General features: G+C 35.2%; 2 protein-coding genes across 8 annotated transcripts in view; one reads left to right on the top strand and one right to left on the bottom strand.

The window, feature by feature from the left end:
• The window catches only part of CTNNA3 (catenin alpha 3), a 1675875-nt gene that overhangs the window by 570170 nt on the left and 1090666 nt on the right, over nt 1-15039 (top strand). Inside the window, exon 1 of one of the 5 annotated variants that reach the window (XM_070057734.1) lies at nt 4817-5214. The exons of the other annotated variants lie outside the window; for them this stretch is intronic. Coding sequence (XP_069913835.1) covers nt 5086-5214 — 129 coding nt within the window. The 5' untranslated portion in view covers nt 4817-5085. Of the gene's footprint in view, nt 1-4816; nt 5215-15039 lie in introns of those variants that run through there. 5 annotated transcript variants of the gene reach the window in all.
• LRRTM3 (leucine rich repeat transmembrane neuronal 3) overlaps nt 1-15039 on the bottom strand; it is a 179162-nt gene that overhangs the window by 47989 nt on the left and 116134 nt on the right. For 2 of the 3 annotated variants that reach the window (XM_070057736.1, XM_051823249.2), the window contains one exon: nt 6372-15039. This exon is cut by the window's right edge. The exons of the other annotated variant lie outside the window; for it this stretch is intronic. The gene's annotated coding sequence lies outside the window, so the exon portion shown is untranslated. Of the gene's footprint in view, nt 1-6371 lie in introns of those variants that run through there. 3 annotated transcript variants of the gene reach the window in all.

Below are 15039 nucleotides of genomic sequence, written 5' to 3'. Positions count from 1 at the left end.
AATAGTTTATTCATATATAAAAACATCACATTGTATCGCTTGAGCATACACAATTTGTATTTATCAATTATACCTCAATAAAGTAGAAAAATTCTCTGCAATTGAAAGTCAGTATTTAGATCAGCTAAATTTTTAAACCAGTTATCAGGATAGAGAAGAAGTCATTCTAAAAACAGAGTTGATAATGTAGTGCTCAGTCGCTGTGACTAATTAGAGAACCTAATTAAGTTGTCAAGAAAAAAATAAAGATAATCACTGTCAGTCAGTTCCCACTCTTTTGCACTCAGGAACATGAAGAAATCCATTTTCTTCCAAGCCACCGTATGACCCTTGCTGTCTTATCTGATATTGATGTAACCTCATGTACACCTTCTGAAGTGATCCAGGTTGTATAAGTATGTGACAAGCACTGTTGTTTCATTCTGCTGTAGCAAGTTTTATTCATATAGTTATCTGTCATATAAGTACTGATTTTGCTACTTTAATCATACTCTGTTTCCATAACAATCTGTTCTAGTTGTTATTATTTTGTCATTGTTAATGGTAATTCCTATTTAGATAACAACAGAAATAATACAATAATATGATGATATTTTAAATCATTTGTGGACAAATGGAATTAAAAGGTAGTTATTTTGTGGTGTGGCAAAAATTTAAAATTCATGCACATTTCTTATGGTTCACATTTTCTGTGAATGTTTTGAATACCCTTCATATGTGTATGAATTTCATTTTTTGCACCAACCTAAGTTTATCTTTTTATTCCATTTTTTGAAGTATCTTCATAGGGCTAATTGTTATTTCTTCAAATGTGGTAAGCATTCATCATAGTTAAAAATAATGCATTTTGCATATTCTATATGACAGAAAACTTTCTATCCCCACATTCAATCTTGAAGCCATATAATGAGGTCTGTTTTATTAAGCCTGTTGTCGAGCTGAAGAATCTGAAGCACAAAAAATTTAAACAAGTGTAGGATGTCATACAGCTAATAAGTAGTGAAGCAGAATTGTGGATCTAGATCCATTTGACCTCACTTTGTTAAATATATATGGTTTGTAATTATCAGCTATTTGGCCAGAATTAAGCTAACTACCAGATTACTTAGCCTGATATCAATGTGTGTGTGTGTGTGTGTGTGTGTGTATGAATTTTAAATAGATCTACCTTTGCTATAGGCAAAAAAATTAGTTTCATAAACATGCAGGCAAGGAAAATCCTGTAACACTTCAACATTAGCCAATTGCTTTAAAAAGTATAAATTTTTTCCAGGTTCAATCACCATAGAGTTGCAAGGCAAAATGGATGAGTCTCTAAACAGCAAGTGAATTAATGATTTTTTTGTTTGTTTCACGTGATTTATATCCCATAATCTAGAAACAGGTAGTTTGTCCAGAAGGAATTTGAATCTTGAACTGTAAAACTTTATTTAAAAATGTAAAAAGAGCTCTTTTATTCAACAATGCAGAAATTGTATTGGTACTGCAAGCTATATTGTATATTTACTTATCCACTGTTTTTTGTTAATTAGGTATAATTCTTGAAAATCATATTGATTGAAATTTATTGTTATTTTGTAGGTGGGGATTGTCATTTTTTTTTGTTCACTTTTCTGCCATCATTAAATTTGAGTACCTTTGTAGTCATGCTTATTAAGATGGATATTCTAGAAAGTTTGTGTATGTCCTCTGAGGCTATTCAAACCTGTAGTTACAGGGTGTTTACAGATATAGATAAGAGTGGATCATTGGCCGGCGCCGCGGCTCACTAGGCTAATCCTCCGCCTTGCCGCGCCAGCACACCGGGTTCTAGTCCCGGTCGGGGCGCCGGATTCTGTCCCGGTTGCCCCTCTTCCAGGCCAGCTATGGCCCAGGAGTGCAGTGGAGGATGGCCCAAGTACTTGGGCCCTGCACCCTATAGGAGACCAGGAGAAGCACCTGGCTCCTGCCATCGGATCAGCGCGGTGTGCCAGCTGCAGCACACCGGCCGCGGTGGCCATTGGAGGGTGAACCAACTGCAAAGGAAGACCTTTCTCTCTGTCTCTCTCACTGTCCACTCTGCCTGTCAAAAAATAAAAAATAAAAAAAAAAAAGAGTGGATCATGGTTTCATAGAGCCTGAAGTTCATAGAATGTTGATGATTCTTGTTAATAAAAGCAACACAAAACTGTGAACACAAAATTCACTACAAACTCAGTGGTAGGAGTATTACTGTTTCCTATTCCTTCAGTTGAATGACAGCTGCAAACCATAGAAAGATAGCATCCAACTGAACCTAAAAGAATACCCATGTATATATTCCATAGGCAATGCAGTTATTGAATTAGAACTTCTATAACAACCATGTTTTATCACTATCATAAAGGATCAATCAATTCTTATGTAATATTAACTGCTTTATAGGAGACACTTTATGTTTTAGGATGTTGGTAAGCTAACCTTTATTTTCTCAGATGACATGAAAATATGACAGTGTTCTCTCTAATACTCTACTAGTATTCTTCCATCCCCTCCTCCATGATGTACTGGTAATAGAACATACAGGTTATAAGAGAGTAATCTCATGAGAAACCATGTTATCAATGTAAACAAAGACTCAAAATATTCCTGCTTGACTAGAATTCCTTTCAATAATTGAACCCATATTCATGACGGTATAAAACCATTTAAAATGACAGTTTATCAATAGTGATATAATAGTGTTTTGGAATATTGACAGTGCCCTTGACATCCTCACAACTTTTAAGAACTTTTGAGCTATACCTATTTTCCTCTCCCCACTGTTAGTGAAGAGATAATGAAATTTTCAGGTCTTAGTTTCACAAAAATGCCAGAATATTATTACAAAGAGCAAAGCTCTAGATAAGTGATATCTCATCTGTCTTTTCTAAAACATTGTCTGCCTTCAAAAATCAGATTGATAATATTTTGTGTAATGTTAAATTTTTGTTGCTTAGATTTCTGTAACATCCCAGTTTGTTCACCCATCACCTCCTGTCCAGCTCTAGAGTCTTTCTTTTCATGATCTTAGTCCTTTTAGTCAAAACACCCACCTCTTTGTTTCCTTAATTGCACTTTGTAGTGGAAACTGTGAAAAGTTCTGTTATACATCTCTGCCTGTCCCTGATTTCTGTGTCTGTATTTCAACTGCCTGCTTTTTAACTCTCTCCTCATTAACTTTATGCTTTATTAGGTTTATTCCAATAACATGAAAGAAAACTCATAGGAAAAAAGTGGGCAACTCTACTACCTCTAATGTGACACATATGGAAGAATAATAAATTTATATTCTTCATTGAGCTTTGCATTTCATGTGGAAAGTTGAGACTCTAATAACCAATGCAGCTATCTCCATTCTTTCATTTTCACTGCTTCTATTTAATGAGATAAAAACTGTGATGTCCAGGTTAATCAATCTCTTTATAACCAAGTCTGTCTCTCTGTTTTTCTGCCTTTCAAATAAATAAAACTTCTAAATACAAATTAGGGAAGAGCAGCTTTTAATAACACATGATAGTAAAATTATGTGTGTGTGTATGTGTGTGTGTGTGTGTGTGTGTAAAACCAGTACTTGGAACCATAAGATATGGATTCTACTTCATTTGTCATTTGTCAGTTACATTATTTAGTTGCTAGCATTAACTTTCCCCCCTGTTTTATCATCAACCTTAGATTGAATAGTCCCTTAGTATAATTTAGAAAACATAATGGAGTAGTGTGGAACAATGTCACAGACAGGAGGAATGGAATCTGAAAGTAGAAGAAGTACGGTATCTGTTATTATGCTCTCCCTCTTTGTCCCCCTCACGCTCTCTGCTGCAAAGTATAGGGCTATAAGCCCTGGGGAAGTACAGTTTGCATTAGAATGATTTTGTATTTGTGAAGCCCTGTTTGGTTCTAGGGCCAAAGGGGCCAGCCTAGTAGAACTCAGGGAACTAAGCACAAAGTGTTGATTGCTTAGACATTTTAGAGTGTAGTGAATGAGTTTTAAGGGTTCTTGTATGTTAGCCCAAGCTCGATCATCTGTATATGGTGGAGAGAGTGATTTGCTGTCAAAATTTCAGGAAGAAAAAAACCCAACAATTTCACTTTAGTATTGCTTTGCGTGTCTTTTGAAAGCTCATCAGTGATAGGGGCATACAGAGAAAAAACCCAATGCTGGTAACTTTGTGAGATTTTTTTTTCTTTATCTAAAAATTAGTCTATTGATGATCCCTCCCAATAAAATTATATTACAAAAATTTGTGGAGAGATCACAACATATAACTTCACTCATCTTGTAGATGTATAGATATGTAAAGAAATTGGAAGACATTCCTTGGTCTATGAGCAGTTAAACTGTCCTAAGGGACCATAGATACATTAAAATATTTTCGGTGTCCCTTCTTGACTTCCTTTTCTTTAAGATTGTCACAGATAAGACATAGAATAAAATTGTGAAGGCATTTAAGGGTAAATGTAGAAAACTAGGTATTGTTTTTAAGACTGTTAGGTTGGGAGGAAATTTAGAGATAATCTAGTTCAACTTTTTCATTTTATAGAGAGACTGAGAATTGGAAATATAAGTCACTCAAATAATGAGATATCATTCCTGTGATGGCAGGATTTCCACTGTGATTTTGGCTTGGTGGCATTGTTTTTATCACTTTTTTATTGGTTAATTTGGTTCTGTAAGTATTTTATTTCCCTGTGTTGTAAGGCTCTTGAAAACAAAAGCATACCTTATATTTCTTTGTAACTGTTCCAATAATTCAATAAATAAATGTTGTTGTGGGGGCTGATTTGTGGCAAATATTTCTCTATCTCTGCAAATAAAGTGATTTGTACTGTCATCTTGGCAAATAAAGAATAGTTGAGGATATGCAAGTAATCCAAACAAAGCTTTGCATAAATATTTTAAGACACTAAAATATCAGAATAGATGACACCATTGTTTAAAAATCAACATCAGTCACAAACTGCCCCATTTTTAATAAGCTAAAGATCCAAGTAGATAATTTGATGCAAGTAGTCACTGCTGCTTTCAGGCTGAGAGGAAGTCAATAAATTCCTTTTGCCATTACTCACAAAAGTAGTTTAAATTCCATGCAGGACACAAGTCTGGGGAATCACATCAGCCTTAGCGTACAAAAGAGCCTGGAGACACAGCAGAACAATGTCTCCCCACTCCAGCTACTGAGGAGAAGGTGGTCTAATGATTTTCTGGCAGAACTGGTAGGCTAAAATTAATTCTCAGAGTTGGAGCTTGCTGTTTAAGCTCCCTGTGTGTTCTCCCTTCTAAACTCACGGTGTACATTTTTTTTTGTTTTGTTTCCAGTATTCTTAAGTCATTAGGAGAAATCTAACATTCATACTTTTGAAATTGCATCAGTTTAGCTAAAGATATTCTTCCTAAAAATTCAGTTGTAGAAAAAAAAAAGTAAACCAAATGTTCAAGAGAGGGAGGAGAGGGCACCTAGAATGTGTAAACCGTTTGATATTTGACAAATCAGTTACTGTGTATGGTGTGATATGCAAATTAAGGATAATGCTTCCCTTTTATCTGCATTGCAGATTCTTCGTGGGATGTTCTGCATGCGTTTTGAATGCAGTATGTGCAACAGAGCATCATAGCTTAGTGCAAGATATCTGGGCAGTGGAAATTAGAGGAAGGAAATTCGTATTCACTTTATGTATTTAAAATTTTAACATATGTTGTTGTAGTCAATCAGATGGTGAGATCAAATTCTACCAATTTATAAATGGACATTGCATGAAATAATGAATGTAAGGGTAAATTATAAGTAATACATGTCCTAATTCTGAATACATTTAGTGATTTCTAATATGAAACAGCATTCACTGAAACACACAGCTAAACTTAACCTTTCATTTTTATATAGGAAGTGATTCCACATAGAATATGTGCAGCAAATATTCTTTGTATCAAGTGAAGCTAATAATGCAGTTTTCTAGATGGTGATATTTTGAGTTGTAGGTGACTGTTTCTTTTCTGAATTTCCACCATAAAAAAATTCATGTCTGTTGATCTGACAATTTTGTTGATCTATTTTCTTTTATATTCAAGTTAAATGCTAAGCAATTTGGTAAAAACAATCTTGAAATATCTATTTTTAGTGGAATTAATAAGTAGTAAACTGAATAAGTCAACTTCTGAAGTGATTCTGAAATGGAAGACATATATTTTGATTACAGACTAATTTTACTGATGGTTGTATGTGGTTTATAGATTAAATTTATGTGTTATTATGTAACTATAAGTATTGGAGAGTGGGGTTTTAGTTTTAACACTTTTCCCTCTGTGAAAGTGAAATTGACACTTTGAGAAGCAATGACTTGAACAGCCCTTGTCTTGACTGTAGAGGAACAGGTTTTTGTTTTTTTTTTTTTTCTCTCAATGGAGAATGGGACTGGGAATGGGAGAGGCAGGAGAAGTTGGAGTGGGAAGGCATGTATGGTGGGAAGAATCACCATATTCCTAAAGTTGTACTTATGAAATTTGTACTCATTAAATAAGTGGCTTCTTTGGGAAAAAATAAAGTAATAGAGCAAAGGAAAAAAAGATAAAAAATACACTTTTCCCTGTCATTCCTGTTGTATCAAGCCCTCATCATTAGTTGAATAGATTAAGCAATAATATACCTATTACCTCATCAGACACAGTCTACATGATCAGTATGGAATAAATAACCTTTTCTTCCTGTGTCTACCTTCATTATCCATGTCTGTTTTTATTCTCTCTAAAGATGTTACCTCATTTGATATGGTAACTGATTTTTGTTTTCCAATTGATGTTTTAAGCAAGGCATAAGAAATCTAGTTAATGATCCTAACTTTGTCAAAAATATTTAATCCTATTAAAAAGGAAATCAGATTAAAGGAATGACTAAATTTACTGGTTGAATAAATAATTCTTCAGTGGAATGATTAAGGTCTTTAAAACAGAGAAATGCTTTGAAATATAATAAAGTGCACTTGAAATAACAGTAAAACACCAAGTTACTATTAATGTTATGAGGTGTTTTCATTCTTGTGATTGATATTTTCAATTGTTATTTTGATATTTTCTGTTGTCTACTCCACTTTACTTATTTTATCATATACTTTTTACAAAAAACCTTTGATCCTAGAAATCAATTAATTAGTTAATTAATTTTTGAGAGGCAGAGTTAGAAAGGCAGAAACAGAGAGAAAGATCTTCCATCTGCTGATTAACTCCTCAAATGGCCACAATAGTATGTAGGTGCAGGGGCCCAAGGACTTGGGCCATCTTTTACTGCTTTCCCAGGCCATAGCAGAGAGCTGGATTGGAAGAGGAGCAGCCTGGACATGAACTGGAATCCATATGAGCAGAGGCTTAGACTACTATGCCACAGCATTGGCCCCCTGATCCTAGATAATTTGTAGTGATAATTGTATATTGCCTCCCAGCTGATTCTGCAGCCCTCACAGTATAATGTATCATGATTTTCAAAGAAATGAGTGATTTTTCATTCTTTATTATATTCATGTATATAATTAGTCCTCAAGATATTTCTAAATTTTATTCTCTTGATTAGTAGCTTAGTAGTATATTGGGGAGTTGTGTAATATTTCTTAAGTTTCCTTATTTTCATGTATTATTGTTATTGTACCTCTCTGTGAATAATAACTATCATTCTTTATAAATATCCAAGTAGAATAAGGGATTTATTGGTGTCGATCATTTAGCAGGAGGTCTACTTATGGACTGGCTTTATTTCCCCTAGAACATTTTTAATTACTAAAGTCGTGGGGCTGGCACTGTGGCGTAGTAGGCTAAGCCTCCGCCTGCAGCACCCGCATCCTATATGGCTCTGGTTCATGTTCCATGTGCTCCATTTCCAATGCAACTCTCTGATAATGGCCTGGGAAAGCAGTGGAAGATGACCCAAGTGCTATTGTGGCCATTTGGGGAGTGAACCAGTGGATAAAGTAGCACCATAGATATTTTGCTCAGTAAAGAGCATGACTCAGCACAGTAAAGTGGAAAGATAATAGTCTTTGGAGCCAAAAAAGAATTTAATCTAAATCTCAGCAGGCTCAGCTTTGTCACTTTATAGCTTCATGTGGGAGATCTGGAAGAAGCTCCTACTTCCTGGCTTTGGATTGGGCTCAGCTCCAGCCATTGCAGCCATCTGGGGAATGAATAAGCAGATGGAAGACTTTTCTCTCTGTCTCTCCCTCTGTCTGTCTGTAACACTACTCTCAAATAAATAAATAAATCTTTAAACATTTTAAAAATTACTAAAATCTTGTTAATTCACGTAGACTGACTTTTAGATGCATTTGAAAAATTAATTATTATGCTAGTAACTGGGCAGCACTTTCTTCTCTTGTTTCTATAGTTGATTTTTCCCTGGATAGTCTTTGTGGATAATTCTGTTATTATTTTTGCTTTGTTTCTCCTGGAAATGGAAGAGGATGAATAGAGGTGAAGACAGGATGAAGATAGTGAAGGGAAGATACTTGTTTTTTTAAAAAATTCAGATATTTAATTTTATTCTTTGATTTAGATCAAATTAGCCTGTTAGGAGAGCAGATTGTTGATTGTGAAGGTAGCACATTGTTGAAATTTTCATTCCTTGAAAGAACACCTGCCTTACTTTTCATGACAACCTAGTATTTCCCCTGCTTAATTATAGCTTCCCCTCGGACAGAGCATCTGATCATGATTCCATTTCAATACCCAGAAATGTTAGGGTCTTTTATTTTTTGTTTTAGCATTTTTAAGTGATATTTAAATTAGAGCAGAAAGATTAGTTGAAGCTTTCATTTTGAGGAAGGTGCAATATCATGGGGTAAAGGAATAAACAGAAAGTCATCTTTGGTTGCTAGAAAAGGAAATATCAATTGAATAAAACAGATCACCTCTTTGGCTGATTATTTTATTATCTGAAATATTATCAGTATTTATTTCATGGACATATGGGAATTCCTAGTTGCAACTTGTTGAATGTTTGGCACCTTTTATTGTCTATTTTAGAGAGTGAAATGAAGAAGGGGGAAAAAAAAAAAAACACTTGGCTTATGACAAATAAGTGGCCAGATGAGAAGTACTAACCTTTCTTCCTCTTTCGCACTTGTGCCAGGCTTGTCTAAGTTTATTGAATCAAACTTTTGCTTTATCTCAGACATGTAAATTTGTTAAAACATTTCCATGTCAACTCCTTTCTTTATGTTCTTCTTTCACACTTAGTATTATCCTTTAATTTCATCCTTCTTCCTTTCATCATTTCTCCTAAAATTAGTTTCAGTTCAATCCAGATTAATAGACACTGTCACAGTCTCCTCCTAGGGGCACTGAGAATTCCTGGAAAGAAGAGGAGCATGTCTTTCTTTTATCTCACTGGTCAATATCTTCTACTGCAAACATTTTGTTTTGATATCTTTAGACATTTAGAAGAGTTTGGACACTTTCAGACTGTTTTTAGACATTTAGGACCTCCAACACTCTTTAAGACTCCAGAACTATTTTTAAAAAGTTTCAAGAGAAACAAGAGGAAGAATTGGAAGCATTGTACTAGAGATTTTATATATGTATATATGGGGTGGGAAGATGAATGCATAGCATTTTTTCTCCATTGTCCTCTGATTCCATCTTCGGATAGGCAAAAACAAGGCATAATATCTAGGCTGGGTTTCTGGAACCGAATATGTGGACCAATGGGACAGTGTTTGCAAACAAGAGGACATTTGGCACAGTTACAGTGGCACTTGGATGCAGACATCCCAAATTGGGGTGCCTGAGTTTGAGTCAGAGCTCTCCTGATTCTAGCTTCCTTCTGATGTGTACCCTGAAAGGCACTGGTGATGGCTCAAGTTCTTTACGTCCTTGCCAGCAACATGGGGGACCTGAATTGATTTCTATGTCAAAACCACATTAGCCATTTTGTAGTTATGTATTCTAATATGAAATTGACAATAGAGGTATTTATGTGGACAACAGAGGCCAAGCTACCTATTGTAGGATTTACTACCTGGATTTTAGCATGGTTAATAGGTTGCTTAAAATAAACAGAAGTTTTTTTTTTATATTTTCAATTTTATTTTATGTAATGACACAATACAGTTATGGAAATTCAATAGATATAACACTATGACATGCAGTTGTACTTTGGAGGAGAGGAAAAAAATCAGACTCAAAAAAGTTCCTGTGCATTTTTTCCAATAAATCCTTTTACATTATAGGATTTGAGGAAACAGATGAAAGGAAAAATCACTGGATTAGGCACCAGGAAGTCTTAGTGAAGTTGCCACAAACTAGTAATGCTATATTGAGTAAGACACTGAAAGTTTCCAGGGCTCAGTTTCTCCTCTATAAAAAGGAAGGCATTTGTTGATCTCTAGGATTTCTGTCACTTCTAATCTATGGTTTTTAAAGGTAGATTGTGAACTCCTTAGGGGCAAGAAAGATGTCTTACCTTTGATTTTATTTCACAGTCACAAAATAAGTATTCAGTAAATGTCAGTAGAATGATTTAAAAAAGATAAAATCACAAATATGGGAAGAGAATAGATTTTTGCTATATTTCAATATTTTTTACACCTAAGAATTAACTAATTAGCACCATATGTCTGGGGTCTTTAATATATTTTCAGTTTTTTTGCTATCTTGCATCTAAAAATTTAGTAAGAGCTATGTTATTGAGAATATGCCACTGGGCAGGAATCAGCACTAATTGAACATCTACTAGATGTGGTGAGGCAATGGATAAGGTGCTTTGGATATCCAATATGATTTAATTTTCATTTCTCCCTGGTAAAATAATTCCAATTATTCCTGTTTTTGCATGAGGAAATCCCAGTAGAGGTTCCAAGAGATAGAAAACTTATCTGAGGTCATGAAGCTAGAAAGTGACAGAGCTGAACTTGCTGAGATTTAGATTTAATTCTTTTTTGGCTCCAAAGATATGATCTTCCCGCTGTACTATGCTGCATCATGCTTTTTACTGAGCAAAATATCTGTGCTGCTACTCTATCCTTGTAACCTCCCTGTGAGTTCTTTAAAAATTTGGTACAAGTTATAGCTTTCATGTTAATTTCACAAACTTAATGTGATATAAGCTGAGTCAACCAAGAATAAGACAAGCCTGCCTCTCGGCCAGAGAGACAGTTCTCACTTCTCATAATGTGAACTGATGGAGACTAGAAGAGGAAGGGATTTGGGAAGCTTTCCAGATAGCATCAAACATGATCTTTCTAACATAGCATTTTACTGTAAGACAATTCATTTGTCTCCAATTGTCCTCATCCTAATGGCAGGTTTTTATTAATTTTTGAAGTCAGTGCTATTATATTCTCATATCACAGTGCTAGATAAATTTTAAAATTGTGTAAGAAAAAAGTAAAATGTTTCTGAAAAACCCTCTTACCCCATTGAATTGTAAAAAAAAAAGCAACAAAACTGTGTCAGACTGCAATCAAATAGGTTCTGGTCTTCTTTAAATGATCTTTGCTTACTTAGAATGTTTAACACTTGGATAGATAAAGTCCTAATCTATAGAAATCTTCCCCTTGTAAACTTACAGGATAAGTGTCACAGATCAAAGATATTCAAAATTAGTATTTTCTTTATTATCTTGATCTTTTTGAAAAATTTAGAGAATATCTAGACGCCACAATTTTTAAATGAATGCTTCTTATTAATATTTTTCTTTAAAATTTCCCAATTGTTAAGTTACCTTCAAAAAAGAGTGTTGGGTATCATAGAAGTAAAATTTAAAAAAGAATGTAATTTTTACTAAATTATAATTAACCTGTGATATTGAGTTGGCATGCATAAAACCCAGTCATATTGATGGAAAACTGTCAGAAAGAACAAAGCACAGATGCCAGTGATTGGTGAGAAGACTCTTTTGGAGCAGTGAGAGAGTAAAGGGTAAGTTTCACTGCAGGAATGTGTGTTAACTGTTCTTAAAAATCATTGTTCATGATCCTGCAGGCTGAGTAAACAGCACGTTAGTGTGTCTGATGAATGATAGGAAATCCTAAGTGTTATTGCATTAGGTTAGGCAGAAAAAATAAATAAATTCTATGCTCAAAGAAACAGGAAAGGGCTAGTGTGGCATAGAGGTTAAAGTCTCTGCCTGAGATCCCAGTGTTCCTATGTGTGTGGTTTAGAGACCTGGCTGCTCCACTTCATATCCAGCTTCCTACTAATGTTCCTGGAAAGTTCGAGTCCCAGCTGCTCCACTTCTGATCCAGCTCTCTGTTATGGCCTGGGAAGGCAGAAGAAGATGGCCCTAGTCCTTGTGCCCCTGCACCCACGTGGGAGACCCAGAAGAAGCTCTTGGCTCCTGGCTACGGATCAGCACAGCTCCAGCTGTGGCGGCCTTTTGGGAGTGAACCATCGGATGGAAGACCTCTCTCCCTCTGTGCCTCTCCTCTCTCTGTATAACTCTGAATTTCAAATAAATAAATAAATCTTTAAAAATAATATTTTTTTTAAAAAAAGAGAAAGCAACAGGAAGCTGAGAGCTGAATGGCATTAACTCAAGTATGATACTCCTTTTATTTCCTAGTGATGGCACCATCCAATTGTTCACCCATTCCAGAAACTTGAGAGAGTCAAATATATATTTTTAAATTCGTATCTCACATCCAGCTGGTAGTTCTGCCCAACCTATCACTTAAGCATCATTCCTTTCTGAGCCTTCATCGTAGGGTTGCCCACTCTGGTCAGGCCCTCATTGTTTCTCACTTGCACTACTGTACTCATGCTCCTTTTGGCCTCACAGTATCCAGCCTTTAGAATTTCCATCCTCAAGTCTTCGCTTTCTTCTTGTAGTGTTATCCTGTTTGTGTAAGAAGTCAAAATTCCTTTAGAACATGGGCCTTTTTCTATCTTTTTCCTTCACTTCTGAGCATATCTGTTATCCCATCATGCCTACCTTAAGGTCAACTTCATCGTTATCCACTACTATGTTTGGCCAATTTGTCCTGTTTAACGTTACAAACTTTGATCCTCCATCACAAGCACTATCTCCTCTATGAAACTGATCCTGATCCCACTGGGGAGAATTAACCATTACAACTTTGTCTCCTGTGGTACACTGAGCATAATACATAATATCAGCTATAACACTTCATTGTGATTCTTGGTTGTCTTCCTCTCCTTTCTGGATTCTTACTTCCTGGAGGGTAGAATATCATCTTACTCATTTATGAGTCATCAAGGCCTAGCACATAATTTTAAAAACTCAATTTTATTGAGCTGAGTGAAAGAATTATTGAATGAATGAATATATATGTAAATTTTAATAACAGAGGTATTGGATAGCCAAAAATCATGAGTCTGAAAATGGCAATACATTGACTGGCATTTAATTTCCATATCTTTTATGAGTCATTAAGTTCCTCTTCTTGTTTTCTAAACAAGAAAACTATTTAGTGAATGGAGAAAGAGTAAAAGAAAGCTTTAAGAATGTAAGAATTTATGGTGATTGCTTTTCCGATATCTTTCCAGGTGATACATGAAAATAGGTATTCAATAAGTACTAGTGAAAGTTCAAATAACTTTTGGCATCTTCTAAGTAGTTTTTGTCTTCACCATAACAACACAAGTAATCCAAAGGCCCTTTGTGTAGCTTGGAGAGTCTTCACTCTCCATTAAGCCACTGCAGGTTCACATTCATGAACTAGATCATCACATCACAGCACATCTTTTCTAACATGTTTGTTTCACTGCTGTACCATCTTTTTCCTCTGGTGGAACATCTTGAGGCACATTTCTGGCTAACTTTGCTAGTTCTCAGTCAGATTTCTATAATCATGTGCTAATATTTTCTATTTTTTTTTTTTTTTGGCTTCTCCAGCTAACATACTCTGAGTGTTTCTATGGTACAGACAATACGGTTCCTTAGCATCAGTATGATTCCAAGTGTTCCCCTTGTGTTTATAAAAAGATCAGTTTCTCATATGCCATATTTCTAAACATGATGAAAAGATAAGAAATGTTTATATTATCTTATTAATACTTTATCTATTTGTCTCTTGATGAGCGTTATTATTTCTGAAGTCTAGGTGTGCTCATCTTTTTATCATTGATATGTGTCCTAATTGTTCAACAAATGTTTTCAAGGAGAACTGATGCTCCTGTGATGTAACATATGTGTATCATTAAACAAAAATGACAGCATGGACTTTACTTTTACACTGATGTTGTAGGATGCATTTTTCTTACTACTTTCGTTAACCATTTTATCACTGTATCTACTAAATGATCTCAAAAACTCTTAATTTTTATCTCTGTCAATGTCATCATCATAATAATGTCACCAGTATACACTGTTAAAAATTATCGATGCATAATTTCTTTAAACCATTAGGAAAAAATCCATTTGATATTTTCAGAAGAATCCATAAAATTTCCTGCAGGGGGGTGAGAGAAAGTAAATGTCACACAGGGGCTGAAGCAGCATGCTGGCTTGTCATTTTCATGGTCTTCCCAATCACATTTGTGATGGTGAGTGGGACACCTTGCATCCAAGATGTTTGACATTTGTATAGTGGCTTCTGTTATCAACTGGGACACCAGCACAATCTTTAGCCTCTTATTAATGATGGTATCCTCTTTCCATCACAAGATTCCATGCTATTTATCTGTGAGGAAATGCCTGGGGACTTTCACACATTAAAGTATCTTATCTGGAATCCTTAAGACCAGACATAGACCAAGAAAATGTCAAGTTCACAGAGAAATGTCTGTGTCCTCAGAACATTAAAGGTCACCATTAGAGCTTGTTTACTTTCATTTAACATTCACATTTTTGGCATAAGGTGGGACTGAATAATGCAGCTGTTATAGCAAATAGTGTTAGAATGCTGAACTCATTATACCACTTAAAAAATGATGAATGGGCATGAAGAGTCACTAACCCTCTGCATGATGAGCACATGGAGGACAGGGTGACATTCCTGAGGGCCTAGCAACCCCCAGGCAGCCAGGATGCTTTATGAGAGTGGTAGAATCACTGTCTTAAAGCGTCCTATCACACAGATGGTTAGATAAACTGAGAC

This window comes from Oryctolagus cuniculus, chromosome 15 (assembly GCF_964237555.1).
Source record: "Oryctolagus cuniculus chromosome 15, mOryCun1.1, whole genome shotgun sequence".
Lineage (NCBI taxonomy): Eukaryota > Metazoa > Chordata > Mammalia > Lagomorpha > Leporidae > Oryctolagus > Oryctolagus cuniculus.
The sequence above is the reverse complement of the archived record's forward strand: the minus strand, read 5'-3'. Positions and strand labels throughout refer to the sequence as shown.